Source organism: Protopterus annectens, chromosome 2.part0 (genome assembly GCF_019279795.1).
Source record: "Protopterus annectens isolate FY-2018-M chromosome 2.part0, PAN1.0, whole genome shotgun sequence".
Lineage (NCBI taxonomy): Eukaryota > Metazoa > Chordata > Ceratodontiformes > Protopteridae > Protopterus > Protopterus annectens.
Genome location: NC_056728.1, coordinates 1,696,572,170 through 1,696,591,486, shown reverse-complemented (window position 1 = coordinate 1,696,591,486; position 19,317 = coordinate 1,696,572,170). Strand labels below are relative to the sequence as shown.

At 43.5% G+C, this 19,317-nt stretch overlaps 1 protein-coding gene across 1 annotated transcript in view; it reads left to right on the top strand.

The window, feature by feature from the left end:
- The window catches only part of ABHD18 (abhydrolase domain containing 18), a gene marked incomplete in the record, with an annotated part of 695,491 nt that overhangs the window by 27,277 nt on the left and 648,897 nt on the right, over positions 1-19,317 (top strand). Inside the window, 1 exon segment of the mRNA XM_044061749.1 lies at positions 10,586-10,693. Within this exon segment, the coding sequence (XP_043917684.1) occupies positions 10,602-10,693 (92 nt within the window).

The following is a 19,317-nucleotide window of genomic DNA, read 5'->3' as shown; positions in this document are numbered from 1 at the left end:
TTAAATTTTAATGTACTATTTGTTGTCTGACATGAGACTGCAGAAGTTAAGTTTCTTTGGTATGACTGTAATTCAAGACATCGCCTTCTTAGTCTTGTCATTAGTCAGTCCTCTGGCTCCTTCCATCCTGGTGGTTTATTGATTGTGATTAACATAACAGGACCTGTTGAGGATGGTCTCTGACTTTTACAGCTAGGTACAGTCTTACTTCATCAATTGCTGTACGAGGGGACCTTCTTTGATGGGTCACAAATAGCCTCCTTTGCAGCACCTCCATCCAGTGTTAGCTGTTGAATTTCCCTAGGAGATGGTCAAGTATGTATTTATGTTTGTTATTAGCATGATAGGTGTTGGATTTTCATTATTTTTTCAGTGTACTACCAAGTAGTTTGGAGAGAGCTGGCAGACTTCTGGACTAGGTGTGCTTTTGTAGACAGCCTATGATATTATAGCATGCACTGTACTGATGATCACACCCCCAAGTATAGGTCTTCCGAGAAGAATGCCGAACTGTGATCAGTGGAGTGTTCGTGTCAACTGTACGATCAGTCAAGGAGGGTCTTGTAAATCAACACAGGTATTTCCAGGGGTGTGAACCTTGGCTCTGTATGATTCACTGTTGAAGTGACACCCCTATCCCATGCGATAAAATAGGAAAGGGTTTTTTTGATGGATGGATCTTGAGAATGTGTTTCTCTTATCTTTACATGTTAGTCTTAACTCACTATGTACCTCCCAGTCTAAGCTCCCACTACCTCAGTTGCACCACAGACCCATTTTTGCCTACTTTATCTGGCTGTGCTCAGCATGCCATGTCATCACATGAGAAAGATCCCCTTCCAGTGGGGAAACCTATAATGAGATTTACTAAATCTAAACTAGAGGCTAGGGGTGAAAGCGAAGTGCCAGTTTGACAGCATTCTTCAAGATTTTAAGGTTTCACAATAGTTGCCTAACCCCGCTTCCTAGGGCTGAGATGCCAGAATATTGCATTCCTTTTTCAGTGTTTTAGCACATTCCCCCACATGTGTTTTGTAGAGCTGCTGAACATGTGCAGCTTTTCTTTCAAGCATTAGTCCTGACCCAAAGTGCTACATCTTGCACACTTCCCATCATCATGAAGTGCCAGTACTGCAGTAGACTGGACACCCTCTCACCCTACAGGAATGGTAAGTAGGTGTGGGCTGCTCACTCTGGTCCTCTTAAGACAGCACATCCAGTACCTGGGAACTTGCTCCATCAGAGTTATAGTCTGGGCTTTGCCTCTTTATGCCATTATTTTTATGGTACAGATCAGGAGTTGAAATACTATAAGAATGTGATGAGTTAAAAAAAACTGATTGTTAATTGAATGTAGTTAAGATGTGTTTGAAGTATTACAGATGTTATGTGATCCTATCTCGCCTACATTCTGACTGATGGGTTCGGAGCCGATCCCTCGGCTCCGACTCGACCTTATGCCAAAGAGCGAAGTCTCTTATTGGCTGAGCTTACTATATCCCAGGATGCACCACTACCAATTCCCCAGATCTCGTTTGCCGCTAACTAGCAAAGACGTGGTCTCGAGCTGGCTGAGCTAAGTAGTGTTTTTCACTAACTTTTTCTGTCAGGAAATTTCTATTTCTATAACAAAAAGCTGTTTTAGCGGCTATACCGTACTTTTGTGTGTGATTGGGTATTTTTGTGGAAAATTTGTGTGTGATTGTGTGTTTGTTCTGACTAGGGGCCCCCCTTTGGACTGAAGGGCCTTTCCCTGTCAGTAAAGTTAATTTCAAATCCTTAGGGGTTCTAGGATTCCCTTTAGTTATTTCTGTAGTTGTCGGACTGTCAACCTTAATCGGCAACCGTGAGCTAATCATTGTAGTGCAGTCAATTTAAAAAAAAAACAAAAAAAAAAAAACAGTGTGTTTTTCTGTGTTACTGAATTTGTTGCTGTTATGTCTCAGACTCCTAGGCCTTTGGGCTTTAAGAAGTGCACTAAGTGCAACTTTAAAATGTCTATCACAGATGACCACTCGCTCTGTGTTTATTGTTTGGGCGCTAAACATTTGCAGGAGTCCTGCAGCGTGTGTCACGCGTTTTCCTCGAGGGTCCTCCAAGAGGAAAAATAAACTTATTTTGAAAGGCCTTATAAAACCCTCTTTTGAAGAAGCATTAGCGTCCTCTCCTTCTCCTGCTAAAAAGAAAAGGGCGTCGGCTCCGACCAGTCCGTCGGACCCGACCGCCAAAAGACATAGGCAGGCTTCTCCTTGACTCCACGGACTTGGGCCGAGGCGAACGGTCTGCCTCGATGCCTCCAGTCTCGGCTCCTCTGGGTTGAGCCGACTGCTGGGGCATCAGGCGAGGCACCTTCGCATGGCTCCACTGATCGGGCCGATGAAGGTTCGCTCAGACACTTCCTCCTCAGCACTGATGGAAATTGGCTTGTGCTCCATCGGCGCTGATAGTTATCCAGTCGCCTCGGGCGGTCCCCTAGTCCCTTGGAGCCGTTGGAGAGACCTACTCGAACCCGTTCGGTCTCCTCCAGGTCATCGAGGATGTCAGATTCGGACATAGACAGGGTGCTCAAGGCATTTCCAGTCCCCAGTCTTTCAAAAATTGTTTCGGCTCCAACCCAATTGGCAGCCGATAGCCCTCCATTGCCATTCCTCCTCCGACCGCTTCGGCTCCGTCGGAGCAGGTGCTGATAGACCAGTGGAGATCTAGGGTCGGCTCCGACCCTTACTCCAACCCCGCCTTGGTCCGAGGTTTAACGCGAACTTCTTCGGCGGACCGGGGTGACGTTCGGGACCTATGCTGTCGGTTCCAAGCCTCCTCTCGGTGCTTGACGGGACTTCCGTCTGCTATCATGGCTCGGGACCGGACACTCCCAGGATTCTGGGGTCCGGCTTTCAGAGCTATGAGGAGTGCCTTGGCCAAGTCTTCTTGGCCATCTCTACGGCTTTACCGGCACCTTCCCTGGGCATGGAGACTGGGTCTTTGGCAGTTCCCTGTCTCTAGGCAGCGGAGCCCGGGGCCTGAGGTTACCCCCACTGGGGTTCCCCTCCTCCTGAGGGTTCTCGAGTTGTCTTGGAAGCCCCCAAGGAAGAGATTGTGCAAGAGGAAACACGTGGACTCCCCACGAGTCTCTTACATCGGACACTGATCTTGATGATCGCGGAGGGGTCCCCAAAGTAGTCCTCGGATGATGTCTCATTTGCAGACATTCTAGAAATCCTTAAGCAACGCGGCTGGAATTCAAACCCCTCGTTGATGAGTCAGTGTTTCTCAAGGCCTTCAGGGCTCAGCCCTCCGCCTCCTGGGTGTCTCCGCCTTGACGAGCTCCTGGATTTGGTTTGTCGGAGGCGTGGGAACAGATACTGTGGAACCAGTGCCTTCGCCCTAACAAATTTTTGTCTGCCCCACCCGAGAAGGAGTTCTTGGCCAGGCGTGGCTGTAGATGCCATGGTGGTGGCATCTGCTACCCAACAGGACGTGACAGAGGCTTCAGCGTCCGTCCATCCTCCTAATAAGGAGTCTAGGAGCATGGACAGTGGAAGCGCACCCTGACTTCAGCGGCCTTTACTCTGAGGTCCCTGAATTAGCACATTTCACCAGACTACAGAGGGATCTGGTCAAGGAGCTCTCAGACTCCTCTCAGGTAACCTACCTGAGCAGCTAGCCCAGTCGGTTAGCTCTCAGTTGGCTATCCTTACCTCGATTTCTAACTCATCCATGAGGCTCATTTCATATGCGGCGAAGGGCGGGCAAGCGGCAGGCACAGGCGTGGCTCTCACGGAGACAAGCCTGGCTCCGTTTGTCATTTCGCAGGCCTTCAAGTCTTCCTTTGCCGGCTCCCTTTGATGGGTCCTCTTTGTTTGGACCCAAGGTAAAAGACACTCTTACCGCTGTGAGCAGGAGGGAAAGACTTTATCTGCCGTAGAGGCGTTATTCCTCTCCCTTTCCGCCTTATCCCAAGCCTTAAAGAGGAGGGAAGATGTGGTTCCGCAAATCTCAGAAATTCTTTCCACAACAGCAGGAAGATTCCCTTCCAGAGGCAGAGGACGGGAAATTATTCTGGGAGGCGTCCCAGAGGCAGAGGCCCCGCAACAATGGAGACCGCGAGTCCTTTCGTGGCTCTTCAGCCTCCCACACTTCATGAGGGATTGCCCGACTGTGCTGCTCGAGGCCAGTCGGGTGCCCGTTGCCAAGCACCTAAAAGCCTGGGCGTCTATTACTCAGGACAGATGGGTGCTTGGATTATTGCCGGAGGTTACACCATTCCCTTCACACACTCACCCCCACCGTCCAAAATCCCGGACCCACCACCCAGTCAAAGGGAAATTGCAGCCGTAGAAGCTTCAAAGCTGCTGGAAAAGAGTCATCCAACCAGTCCCCAAAGACCAGATCGGATCCGGAAACTACTCAAGGTTCTTTTAGTGCCAAAAGACAGGGGACCTGAGACCCATATTGGATCTCAGCAAATTAAACCAGTCCGTCATGAAGTCCAAATTCGGATGGTCACCTTACAATCCATTCTCCCATTGTTGGAGAAAGATGTTTGGATGTGCTCCATAGATCTCAAGAGCCTATTATGCATACCCGATACATCAGGCGTCCAGGAGATATCTCCGCGCTTCAGCCTGGGAGACAGTCATTTCCAATTTTGTGCTCTGCCCTTTGGTCTCACCACAGCCCCCAGGGTGTTCACCAAGTGTTTGGCAGTAGTGACTGCTCACCTGAGGAGTCTCGGATTCCAAGTGTTTCCCTATCTGGACGACTGGCTCCTGACTGCCACCACCAGGCATCTACTACTAGAGAACCTACAAGCCACCATCTCCCTGGGTGCTTCCGTGGGAATTACATTCAACTGGTCAAAGTCTGTCTTGCTGCCTTCTCAGCGCATAAGATTCATAGGAGCAGAGATAGACAAAATTGATGCGAATCTTCCTTCTTACCGAAAGGATACAAACATTACAAGGTCAAGTCTGAGCCCTGCTTCTAAGATCCAAAGCCCCAGCCAGGTTGGTCCTGCAACTTTTAGGTTCAATGTCTGCCACGGTTCTCCTAGTTCCTCTGGCAAGATTGCACATGAGAATTCTTCAGTGGCTGTTATCGACTCAATGGTCCTTTCAGGATCTCCCCCTCAATCATCACATACTGATTACAGAAACGTGCAAACGGGACCTCCGCTGGTGGCTTCAGCCATCCAATCTGAATCAGGGAAGACCTTTTGTTATGCCCCCTCCGATAGCCACCTTGACGACGGATGCCTCCCAGACGGGGTGGGGGGGGGGGCATTGTCTGGGCAGGTCAGTTCAGGGTTCTTGGCTTCCAAACGAAACCTTTCTCCATATCAATGTGTTGGAAATGAGGGCTGTACTTGCTGTCCCTACAAGCCCTCCACAACTTTCTCCCTCCAGGCATTATCGCTATCCACACAGACAACATGTCGGTGGTTTGGTATCTAAACAAACAAGGAGGGACCAGATCTTACTTGCAGAGAGGCCATGAGAGTGTGGGAATGGGCGGTGGCTACCAACCGCTTCCTGGTAGCAACCCACATTCAGGAAAATCCAATGTATTGGCAGACAGACTGAGCAGGACTATTCTTTCTCCTCCACGAGTGGTCCCTGAGCTGTAGCAGCTCAGATTTTCAAAAGATGGGGATTCCGTGCTGCGACCTGTTTGCAACACCACAAAACACAGTGCAGAGGTTCTTTTCCTTGACTCCGGCGTCAAGGGGAAGCAGCTACGGATGCTCTAGCCCAACCTTGGCCAACAGGACTGCTTTATGCTTTCCCTCGGTTCCACTCCTTCCCAAAGTCATCCAGAAAGCTTCCCAATTGGGGTCCACAATGATTCTAATTGCTCCGTGCTGGCCTCGTCAGGTATGGTTCCCCTACAGAAATATGCTCTGGGCGGTCCCTGGTTTTGGATCTAACTCCGGACCTTCTGATTCATCAGTGGGACAACAGCACCAGTCCCTTCACACTTTGAAATTAGCAGCTTGGCTCCTCCACTTCCGACCTTGGTCAGAAATCACACCTTGGACCCTGAAGTTATTCACATTTATCTTCAGCCCACAAACCCACCACTAAGAAATTGTATCACAGTAAGTGGAAGAGGTTTGCTATCTGGGCTCAACTCAGGCTTAGAACCTATTACTGATACCAGAGGTCTTAAAATTTTAACATCCTTGTTTAATCAAGGATCTTCAGTCTCTACTATTAAGGTCCAACTAGCAGCTATCTCCAAATTTCACGAATCCATAGACCCACCTTTGATGAGTAGCAGATTATGTAAAACCTTCATGAAAGGGGCTGTGCTTTTAAGACAGTTTTTCATCCTGCCTCTCCGTGGGATCTTGATTTGGTACTTAGTGCCTTAACATCTCCTCCCTTTGAACCGGCTGCTACATGTGAGTTGAAATATCTGTCTTGGAAAACTGCCTTCTTAATTGCAATTACCTCTGCAAGAAGAGTTTCAGAACTTCAAGCCCTATCTATCAAACCACCGTACTTGATTTTTCACAAGGAAGTATCACTTAGGCCTAACCCATCCTTTGTTCCAAAAGTTTGTTCTAATCTCTGTCTCCAACAATCTCTAGAACTACCAGTTTTCTTTCCAAAATTTTCAAACAAAGCGGAATACACCTTGCATAAGTTGGATGTTCATAGGCAATTGCGCTTCTATCTAGACAGGACTCAACAGATTCGAAAGACAGACCAATTGTTTGTGTCCTTTTCAGATAATAAACTTGGTAAAACCATCACTAAAGCGACTATTGCCAAATGGATTAGAGATTGCATAACTCAGGCTTATTCCTCTTCAAATAAGCAACTTACAACATCTGTCAAAGCTCACTCTACTAGAGCTATAGCTACCTCTATTGCATTTCATTCCAAGCTCGCTATTTCTGAGATTTGTCGGCTACTTGGTCCAACCGCATACTTTCATTTCCCACTATAAATTGGATGTGGCATCTAAGGCGAGCATCATTTGGTTCCACGGTACTCAGGAGTGTTTTCCGGTGAGCCACCCAGGATTCAGGTGTACAGAATGGCATTAAATATATGCTGATCGAGATGACGCATATCCACCGAATCAGTTCAGTGCCAACCACTTCTCACTAAATGGTCCATCTCAATGCAGGTGCGATTCCAGTAATATGACCACACAGATACAGCACTCTAAAGCCAAGAATAGCATCCATAGGACCAGATGACATCACGGGCTGTGTACTACATGAACTACAATGAACTGTCTCACTAAGTGTCATGTTTAATCATAGCCTCACCTCAGTTTGATGAAACTACAGTTATCCCAATCCATGAGGATTCTTGGATCCTGAAACTACTGTCCATCAGTCTGACAAGCCTTATCTAGGCAGGTATCAGACAACAAAGACATTTGGCAACAAACATGGACCCCAGTTGATGCAGATCTTGTCTCTAGACGTTGACTTCTTTGAATCCGTCTCCAGAGCCATGGACAAGGGTGGGTGGTCACACACAGCGCTAGACCTTGCCCAAGAGGCGCGGCTGTGTCCCCACTCTGGAATTCATAGATGAAAACACAAAGGTTGGGCATTAGTCCCTATGTCCCTTGTTGGGTTCAGTGTGCTGATCTGTACACACTGTAAGTAATAGCTCCGATCCAGCTCTCAGACAAATTGGGTACTCAGGGTTCAGTCCTGGGGCTCTTGTTTGGCGTCTCTCTGAGTACAGGTCAACACTAAGGTTGCAGATGGCCAGCTGGGTAATATTGAATCCCAAATGATTTGGATACTCTACAAAGATGGTGCTTGGTGCCAGAGCCATGGGCAACAATGCCAAGAAATGTATTGTTATCCTTTGGGAAAAACATATAACAATTCTATATGATTCTTCAACAAAGTGTGATAAGAGACTTAGGGACACAGGTGGACGATGGTCTCACCTTCCGATAACCACATATTATTAAATCAGCTATATTTACCTCATCGCGAGGGCTTTTTCTGTCCAGAAAAAGGAGGTCATTGTTCCTGTACTCATCCCACCATTGGAGCCATTATACGTGGCATGTTGCCTCCTCAGATATCTGCAGAAATACCTGCTCACTAAAGATCATTCAAAAACAATATACTCTGTATATATTCTGACTGATCTCTGCTTAACATACAAAGGCCATGTCAAACTAGGCTGATGGACATGCATAAGAAATCCCAATCCTCAGAGCTACACGCCAGGGATCTAAACCTTATCTCATCACAATAAACAAAACATACTTTGGGATAGGTTCTGACCAGACTCCCAGACTCTGGAATAGATTGCATGAAAGGCAGAGTGCCTCTTTGGACCTCTTCAAGGAGACCTTGACTATTGGATGGGAGAAAATCCTGGGATAAATGGTGATCAGGCTAGGCTTGTATAGGCCCTAGGCTGATGGCCTAGTACCAGCCTGTAGACCTGTGGTCCTCTTAAGACAGCATCCAGCACCTGGGAACTTGCTCCATCAGGTTACATAGTCTGGGCTTTGCCTCTTTTGTGCCATTATTTTTATGGTACAGATCAGGAGTTGAAGTAGCCAGGTGATGAGTTAAAAAAAACTTGTGTGTTATTTGAATGTTCCACAATGATTCTAATTGCTCCGTACTGGCCTGCGTCAGGTATGGTTCCCCTACCTACAGAAATATGCTCTGGGCCCGGTCCTGGTTTTGGATCTAACTCGGACCTTCTGATTCATCAGTCGGGACAACAGCACCAGTCCTTCACACTTTGAAATTAGCAGCTTGGCTCCTCCACTTCCGACCTTAGTCAGAAATCACACCTTGGACCCTGAAGTTATTCACATTTTATCTTCAGCCCACAAACCCACCACGAAAAAATTGTATCATAGTAAGTGGAAAAGATTTGCTATCTGGGCCCAACTCAAAGGTCTAGACCCTATCACCGCCCCGATAACAGAGGTCTTAAAATTTTTAACATCCTTGTTCAATCAAGGTTCTTCAGTCTCTACCATTAAGGTCCAATTGGCAGCTATCTCCAATTTTTATGAATCCATAGATCCACCTTTAATGAGCAACAGATTATGTAAAACTTTCATTAAAGGTGCTGTGCTTTTACGACCTCCAGTTTCACATCCCGCGCCTCCGTGGGATCTTGACTTGGTACTTCGTGCCTTGACGTCCTCTCCCTTTGAACCGGCAGCTACATGTGATTTGAAATTTTTGTCTTGGAAAACTTCCTTTTTAATTGCAATTACCTCTGCAAGAAGGGTTTCAGAACTTCAAGCCCTGTCTGTCAAACCACCGTACCTGATTTTTCACAAGGATAGAGTATCACTCAGGCCCAACCCATCTTTTGTCCCTAAAGTTTGTTCCAATCTGTGCCTCCAGCAATCTTTAGAGCTGCCAGTCTTCTTTCCAAAATTTTTCAAACAAAGCGGAATACACCTTGCATAAGTTGGATGTTCATAGGCAATTGCGCTTCTATCTAGACAGGACTCAACAGATTGAAAGACAGACCAATTGTTTGTGTCCTTTTCAGATAATAAACTTGGTAAAACCATCACTAAGCGACTATTGCCAAATGGATTAGAGATTGCATAACTCAGGCTTATTCCTCTTCAAATAAGCAACTTACAACATCTGTCAAAGCTCACTCTACTAGAGCTATGGCTACCTCTATTGCATTTCATTCCAAGCCGCTATTTCTGAGATTTGTGCTGGGCTACTTGGTCCAACCCATACTTTCATTTCCCACTATAAATTGGATGTGGCATCTAAAGGCGAGCATCATTTGGTTCCACGGTACTCAGGAGTGTTTTCCGGTGAGCCACCCAGGATTCAGGTGCTAGGGACGCTGTCCCATCAGTCAGAATGTAAGATAGGATCACATAACATCTTTAGTTATGTACTCGCCATAACTTCAGATGTTTGGGATCCATCTACTTTCCCATTCTACCCACCCTCCTTCCCCCTGCCTTGGAGATCAGAAGAGATTGAACGGTTTTGAGTTCTACTGTTTTTATCTTGTTTCATCTGACGATGTTATATAAGCAGTGCGTGCATGTGCGCATGTATGCGGACAAACTAGATCTGGGGGATTGGTAGTGGTGCATCCTGGGATATAGTAAGCTCAGCCAATAAGAGACTTCGCTCTTTGGCATAAGTGTGCCGAGTCGGAGCCGAGGGATCGGCTCCGAACCCATCAGTCAGAATGTAGGCGAGATGGATCCCAAACATCTGAAGTTATGGTGAGTACATAACTAAAAGTTACTGGTGTTTGCACTGTTTTTCATTTACTTCCCGTTTCAGCTGCACATTAGAAGAGCAGCCCAGCCACATTGCATTTTTATGAGGCTCATGATGGTGCACTGTGGAGCTTGGTGTGAGGCAGGTGCATTGGCCTCACATAGGAACCTGCCAGTGTTTATGAATAGAAACCTAGATGTTATGAATACAAATACTCCAAATCTCTGTTTGCCCCCCTCCCTTTGATTGGTTGTTGTGAATGTCTTCACACTCTTGTAATCATTGTAGGTGTGTGTTTGCTTGCTTGCTCCCCAAACTGTCCTACTGCATATTATTTGATGATAAATTTAACATTTTGTTGTTATTTAGATGTCTATTGCTGCTGATGGGTGTAAGTAAGCTGGATGTTCTCTACAGAAGGCTTCTTCTGACTAAACTTTTCATACAAGGATGGGGAAAGCCAGAAGACTTAAAAAGGTACGTTATGACTCAGTGGATGCATTATGTAATCCACATATAAAGTTTTCTATTTAAGAAAAGAGCCCCATACTTCTGTCTGCTCACAAACCAAAAATAAAAAATATTTTTAATGTATTAGTAAATGTATTGAGTTACAGTTATCTGATCCATTTTCACTTTGTGAAGTGCTGTAGCTTTCAGGTACTGTTTTTTTAGAATTTTGGCTGACCAAGATCATTAAATAAATACATGCTAAACGTGCATGTGATTTGTAAGTTGTGCAATGTATGTTCTGCCCCCTGTGTCAGCAATTACCTTTGTAGAGGCTGAACAGAAACCATTGGCATCTACTGAAATGCATTCTGAATAGTAGTTTTTTAACCTTGTCTGCTTTTCCCCTTTATCCTGTCGCAGTTTTTGCCTCATTGTAGTTAGAAAACACTTTGGCAGTGCACTGCAACATTCTGTTGGCTTTTACCACTATCCTGTCAAACATGCTTTGGTTCTGCCTTGCAGTGATCATAACACTGAAATCTTTTCCTTCCTTTCTTTGTACTTGGATTACTCATTTATCAGTGCCCCCTGAACAAAGTGTATTAACTTTTTCACACTGAGATCTTAACTGCTGTTGGTCTTTTAACCTGCAGGCCCCCTTACTAGGTCTTGTTGGGGGATAGATCCTAAACGCTAAGCAGGTGTTTGTTTATCAGTGGATGGGTTGACCTTATTCTGTAGCCCCATGTAATATCTTGGTGGTCAGTGGAGTTTCACTCGGCAGTTGCCCTATAATCTCTGTGCTAGGTGTACTATTGGGAAAGTAGTTTTTTTATCACTTCAGATGTTCATCCTATTGATCACTGCTGTAGTAAACGTAGCTAGGTGTGTTATTTTCTGACGAGGACTTCCAGAGCTTCAGAGCACCTTCCACATGTCCAAACTGTCAAGCAGCTCAAGCTAAGCTGAAAAAAAAAAAAAAAGTGCACAAAGCTCGTCATAGCTTTCTTGCTGCCGAAGGGTATGTTACTCTGAGGCTTTTGAGGATCGACTGTCTGCTTGTTCTTTCCTTTTCTGGGCAGATAAGTTCCCTTGGGGGGGAGGGGGGGCTCCCATTTGCTTACTGATGTTTTATAAATTTCTTCTTTAGGAAAGTTATTTTTTTTGAAGGACTGTCTCGAGACAGTAGTGTACTTTTAAACTGAGCACTTATTTTTTTTTCCCTGTCAGTTTAAAAGTAGTGAGAAGTAAATGAAAACTTTTTTTTCGCCGCAAAATAGTTTTTCTCTTTTGAGAGGCTAGCTTGTTTTATTGATATTATTAATGTGGTGTAATAGTGGTGTGTTATTATTATTGTGTGTGTGGTGTGTGTGTGGTGTGTGTGTGGTGTGGTGTGTGTGTGGTGTGGTGTGGTGTGGTGTGGTGTGGTGTGGTGTGGTGTGGTGTGGTGTGGTGTGGTGTGTGTAAAAAAAAAAAAAAAAATTAATAACTTTTGTGGACTGGTAGTGCTTCCTAACAGTTGCTGCTTGTCTTCCTTGGGAAGGAGACACCATTTTTGGTTTGACCATGGAAAGAAAAAAAAAGTAAATAGCCATTGCCATCACAGTAGGCTAGCAATTTGCCTGACTCTGCTGTGGCCATTTGTTGTACCTCAGACCACTAATTGTTTAAACCAGATCCCCCTGGTGTAGCACCTACAGCCACTATGATCTGGGAGTTAGCCACATCCTCTACGAATACAGTGGGCAATTGAGAGACTCTTGTCGGTCCTGGGAGACGGACCAGGAAAGGTTTCCCTGTTGTGTTTAGAATATTGTGCCCATCCCTGGAAATGCAGCTTCTGCCAGTAGTAATGTGGTTGACACCATTTTTCTGTCAAAAGGAAACAGAAAGCCAAGCATGTATCTACTCATCCTCCAGTTTCTTTGTATAGGAGTAGTGTACTGGATCTGTCACATGGTTCAATTCAGTCTACTTATCCTTGTACGTAGTTTCTGGTAAAAGAGAGAGAGAGAGAGAGAGATTCAGGATTCTGAATCTGAACAGGGATGCAGGGATCAATACTGTCCCCCTCAAATTTCTGATGCAGATTCAGAGGAGAGCTCAGTTTTTGATTCTTCGTGTTGGAGTTTCTCTTTCTCTGAGATTATTGCTGGAATGTGCAAGTGTTTTCAGTGAGGGAACACAGGTTTTTCAGTCCCTCAGAAAATACTATGAGTTGTTACCGAAGGATTTTTCAGACACTCCACCCATTGCTCCTGTTCTGTCAGCTTTAGAAGATTTGTGTGTTAGTTCCTGAAATTTTTGTGATAGTTTATATACTGTTCCTAAACTTGACCCAGCAGCTATAACTTTAGTTGATCCCACTGCTGTTATGCACTTCCGTTTCTGATAAGGATGGGAAAATTGTTGATGGGTATAAGAGAAAGTATATACTTCTGCAACTTTGATTATCAGAATTTTGAATTGTCAGGCTCTTATGTTTGCTCTGATAAATTTTGAAAGTATGAGAAATATGTATTTTATCTACATTTTTTTCTTTTGAGGAAAAAGTCACCTTAAATAACTTGGTTTCTTCTGTTGGACAGGTCACTACTTATTGTTTGCAGTGTGTGTATGACTTGGATACTTCTTCCAGGGCTATGGCCACTGGTATATCTATGTAGCATTTAGCATGGTTACATTCTCAAAACCTCTTAAATGATATTAAAAATGAGATTTTAAATTCTTCCTTGGATAAATATTTAGTGTTTGACCCCCCCTTGCTGCAGAGGTGATCAGAAAGTGTGATGAAAGGGTCAAGCTGATCCAAGAAAGTTCTAAGATTTTTCAGCCCTCCAAATTGTCCAAGGACGTTTTTTTTATTTCCTTGTCCAGTTTTAGCAATAAATAAACAGTCTCAACAAATTTCAGGTGTATAAACAGATATATAAGGAGGATTGGCAAGGGGAGGGTGTTCAAAACAGTATTGAATCTCCCAAAAGCAAGGACAGTCAAGTCTAAATTACTGTTCAAGAGACCTTGTGAACACCTCCCACATTGGCTCCCTTTTTTCTTCCAGAAAATCTGAATCTCAATTTTTTTTTTCTCTTTGGCAACAGATGGTTTCAGACAAATGGGTTATGAAAATAGTTCAAGGTTACAGATGGCAATGGGGAAAAGTTCTTCCTTTCCATTGTCTTTTCTTATCCTCCAGGTCAGACTCTTTTATTTCTACATGTTTTTCGCCACATAGTTTCATAGTTTAGTACTAGGTTATCTGCCCTGGGGCATTTGCAAGCCTAGCCATAGAGATGTGGCTTTCGCCACCCCATGTAGTGGTACTAAGGTGTACAGAATAAATTTCCTGTTCCAAGAAGTGATAGAACCAGTTCCTTCTTCCAGGTAGGGAAGGGTTTTTATTCAAGGATGTTTTCAGTGCCAATTAAAAAAAATGCTTTGAGACTAGATCTGGATCTTTCTTTCCTAAACCCATTTGTGGTAGTACCCATATTCAAAATGCTGTCATTCACAAACTCTTACCTCCTTCTTCCTTTTTCAAGTTTCCTGGTAATGCTAGTCTTAAAAGATGCTTATCACATCCCTATTCATCTGGACTTCAGGTGTTTAATGTGATCCAGATGCACACAACCTTATCAGTTCTCTGCCTCATCCTTTAGACTATCCACCCACCAGGAGTATTCACAAAGTGTTGAGCTCCAGTTATAGTTTATTGGAGGCTACAGGCTATCCACATTTTTCTATATATAGACCATTTGATTATGTTTGCAGAGTTTTTCAGAAGTGTCAGGAATCTCTCTCTTAGGTGAGAGATCTCTTACACAAGCTGCGATTCCAAGAGAACATTCAAAAGTCTTTCTTGACTTCCTCACACACGCTTGTGTTGCGGGGATGTCAACTATACACTTCAGTTCAAAGAGCATTTCTTCCATAGGAAAAAAATAGATCTTTATTTAGATATACATAGAGTTTTTTCTCCCAAACTTTGGTCACTATGAGGGAAAACCTCAGGAATTTGGGTCTCATGGCATCCATGACACCCCTGGCAAGACTCCATATAAGAAAGATACAGTGGTGTCTGAAATCTTAGTTTCCAAAGTAAATACCTTTTATCTTTTCGAATTGCAGTGCTGGGGGTTGTCAGAAGAGAAATCTTTTGGTGTAGACAACAGATATCCCTAAATCCAGGTCTCCCCTGCTCCAAAGCAGTCAGTCTCCACAGACGCTTTGTACTTTGCTTGGGGAGCAGTTTCAAGATGGATAAAAGTGTAGGGTGCGTGGGACACTAAAGACAGACTCGAGCACATACATTTCAAGGAGATACTTGCCCTGATCAAGGCACTCGACTCTCTGAAACATTTTTGTTCCCTGGGATCTCTTCATGTGGTTACTGACAATGCCACAGTCATGTGGTACATCAACGAGCAAGGGGGAACCAGGTTGTACCCCTTTTTGAAGACTAGCCATGTTAGTTTGGGATATAGCTTCAAAGTACAGTATCACTCTTCAGGCTTCCTACATTTTCTGAGTACAACTGTGTGGCAGATCAGCTGAGCAGGACCAGGCAGACCCCCATAAATGAAAACTGGATTTGGGGGAGTCTTTCAAGATTTGATCTATGTATGGGGAGTTTCTCTCCGACAAGATTCTGTTCCAGGGCACCATGCCAGAAGGCATAGAAGGCAGGTGCCTTTTCTTTTCCATGGACAGGAATGTTCCTGTATGCTTCTTCATAATTTCCACTAAAATTCAGGGTACGTCTGAAAATTTAGGAGTCCCCACAAGATTGTTGTGGTGATACCCTTCTGGTCCAGATGACCGTGGTTCTTCCTCCATTTGGATATGGCTACAGGCAATTACCATAAGCTTCCACAGAATGGATCTACTCATGGTTCATAGCTTAGTATTAGGCTAACTGCCCTGGTGGGCCATTTTAAGCCTAGCCAATTATCAAACAAAAGGTCTGGGGTTTGATTCTCACATGGGATATGGTAAACATCTTAACCATTATGCCAACCTCCCAATATATAGTTTCAGAGCACTATCTCACTCACACAAGAACAGGGCTGTTTGGTACCTCCCACCATCAATCATCTTCAGTTGGCTGCCTGTATGTTAGTGTCTTAACTCCTTTTAACCATCTGTTTACTGAGGATGTTCAGCAGGTACTAACGGGGGCAAGAAAGGCTGCTACTAGATCGTCATCTATTGGCAAATGGAAAAGATTTATATCTGGTGCCAGTAACCTAGCTTTCCCTGAATGTGTGCTGGTTGTCTGGTTTTACAGTACTTGTGTCTGCTATTATCCAATGGTCTTTCTTCTTCTATCAAGGTTCATTTATCGGCCATTTCAGCCTCCTCTTTCAATGCAGTCATGTCAAAATGTACATTGAAAGGGGTTTTGCATAAGAGTTCTCCAAGAAAATTGGTTGCCCCTCCTTGGGATCTTAATTTTGAGTTAGAGAAGCTAGCACTTACTCCATTTGAACCAGCTAATCTGGCTGACTTGAGGTTCTTAATATGGAAAAAGGTTTTAATGATTGCTATGACATCTGCAAGAGGGGTATGAGTTGCAAGCTCTTATGGTGAGCCAACCCTACCTCATTTTCCACAGGGACACACACTTTCTTTAAGAACTAAGCCTTCTTTTTAGTCCTGAACTGGTATCCGAGTTTACTTTAAGCCAAATTATCCATCTCCCTAGTTTCTTACTTGAACCTAAAATTGAGAGAGAATGGATGTTCCATACCTTAGATGTCAACGGACAACTCATGGTACTATCTTGACAGAAGTAAATCTTTTGGACTTTTGGATGAATTATTTGTTTCTTGTGAAGGTAAGAAGGGACAACTTGTATCAAAACAGACCAATTCCAAATGGTTGGCTAAGGCTGTTACATTTTATTATACTCAGCATAGCAAAACTGTTCCACCCAGGGCCAAGGCCCATTGTACCAGGACCTTGGCTTCTTCTATGGCTTTTTGGAAAGGGTCAGATTGTAGAAGTATTCTAGAAGCTGCTACTTGGTCCTCGTGGTACATACTTTTTATAAAGCTCTATAAGCTTGATTTCTTCTCTAGGACCATTCCCAAGGGACTCCTGGACTCTGATTCCATGTCCCAAATGTAGTTGGCTAAAGTATTCCAACCATGTAGCAAAGGCTACTGCAGTAGTGATCAGTATGGTGAGTATAGTACGTCTGTGTATGTTGAACTCGCCAGAACAGAAGATGTTTGAATGATCACTGCTGCAGTATCTGCTCCTTGTATTTTGGTGTGTTTTTTATGCTAGGGTATGGACATTTTCTCTTCCTAGCATTATCCTTTCAGGGCTCATTCTCCCTCTTTTTGCTGGCAGGAAATCTCTGAAGGGTTTAGCACCCAAACTTGTCTTTTAGTCAGCTCAGCTCAAGCAGCTTGACAGTTTTGGCAAGTAGAAGGTGCCCTGAAGCTTTGGATCCTGCCTGAGTGTTATATCCCTGGTAGGATGTAAATCGTATAGCCAAGGCTACTGCAGCAGTGATTATTCAAACGTCTACTTTTATGTTAAGTTCAGCTTACACAATTGTACTTGTGTCCCATCCCTGCCCCCCATCCCCTGTAGTTTTACGTTTATCTTCCTTTTTGATATTGAAATCTTTAATGTACTTAATGTGTATTTCACACTCTTCAACTGTTGATTGCGCGCAAGTCATATGACTTTGTGAGGTTATTTTGAATGGAGCTTGGCTGAGTAAATTACTGATTTTGCCCATGTAAGAGGCAACTTGCATTTGGGAATTTCCCCAGACTACATACAGAACTTTCCATAACCTTCCTGGGGTCTAATGACTTAGTATTGTTCTAGAACCTCCTTGTGGAAAGAGACCAGTATTCACATTGATGCTTCTGGCCTGCTTAAACCCCCGGGAAGGACTGTGCAGTTTTTTACTATTAATTCACCCAGCAAATCTACCTCTTTGGACAGCACCTGGAGAGGAACCTGTTGGGACTCAGTGTCTTGTCATCCTTGGCTATCTGAATCCTTTGCTTTCTTCATAGTCCCCTACCCATTGCTCCCCACAATGTACCCATTTTCATAATGCAGAATTGTAACCTGCCCTTTTCATTTTTAAACACTATTCATAGATATGTAACCATTTAAAAGCCTACACAGCTAAACCCAATATTCTAAAAATAATTTAGGCTCCCCATTTAGAGTGCCTCACTGCATATCCCAGGTGTAAATTTGTGATTACCCATCCTGTTGTCCAGGTTAGTTTTAAAGGTACCCAGTGTATTGCTTTGTTTGATGAATGTTTTCCATAAGTAGGAGGTACATTGGGTTAGTAATCTATTAAAGCAGTAGGTGTTATCTACTGATGAAGCTTAAGCTCCTTTGTTCAGGTGTTAGTGGTGCTGTTAGTCTTAGGTGCAGGAGATCAAGAAGAGTAGGGCTTTTTGGTCACTCTGAAGGCACCTGTACAAAGGGGCTTTTAATCCATCCATATAGCTGAGGGAGCTCAGTCTGGTAATTTTCTTTAAAAATCTTTTTGGCTTTGCTAGTTGGGTGAGATACTTAGAGAGGTACATGCCAAAGGGAAGTATAGGGAGGAGTTATGTGGTCTCTCTTTTTTTTTTTTTTTTTCTCTTAGAGGATATGCTTTTAGAAAGTAGCTGTACCCAGTAGAAAGACTCCTAACATATGCTGGTCAAAGGGCAGTTGATTGACAAAGGTACCCAGATTGCAGATGACTTGATTCTGCTTTAATGGAGGTTTCTTAATGTGGTACAAGTTACAGAACTCTTGCTTATGAAAGAAAAGCCCACTAAATGTGTGTGTGTGTAATTGGCTAGGCTTACAATGGCTCGCAAGGGCAGTTAGCTTAGTACTAACCTATGATTTCCTATGGTATATATGTATATGTGTGTGTGTGTGTATATATATATGTATATATATATATATATATATATATATATATATATATATATATACATATATGTATATATATATAGTGTGTGTAGATATTTATATATATATATATATATATATATATATATATATGTATATATATATATATATATATGTATAGTATAGATATTTATCTGATGTATATGTATCTAGTAGCTATAGATTAAATATAGATATTTATATGATATGTATCTATTATCTGTCTATTTATCTATATAAAACTTTATCCTGTGGTCATTAAAGTCCAATAAAACCTGTAATGAAAGTTGAATGTTCGAAGAAAAGCATTTGATAATACCCACTTTGGCTCGTTTGCCAGCCACTACATAGCCCATACACTTCTGTGTCAACATCAGAAAAGTAGTTACCAAAATAGGAGGGGGTCCTAACACAGAGCCCTGGGAGCTGTGCTGCTGGCATTCAGATGAGCTACCCCCAACCCTAACTTTAACTTTATGGGTGTCAAACCAGTTGGTTATCCATCAGGAAAATTAAGGATTCATTTGAAGTGATGTAAGCTTGTAACTAGTATATATGTGAAGAATTGTATTAGAGGCTGTAGGCAGGTCCAAATGAGCAGTGTTGATAGAGTAGCCCATGTCTGTTGCATCTGTGACCCTTTTAAATGAATCATTTAGATTGAATGGACTGGACCAATCTGCCTCAAATGAAGCTAGGTTAATTTGGATCAAGAAACT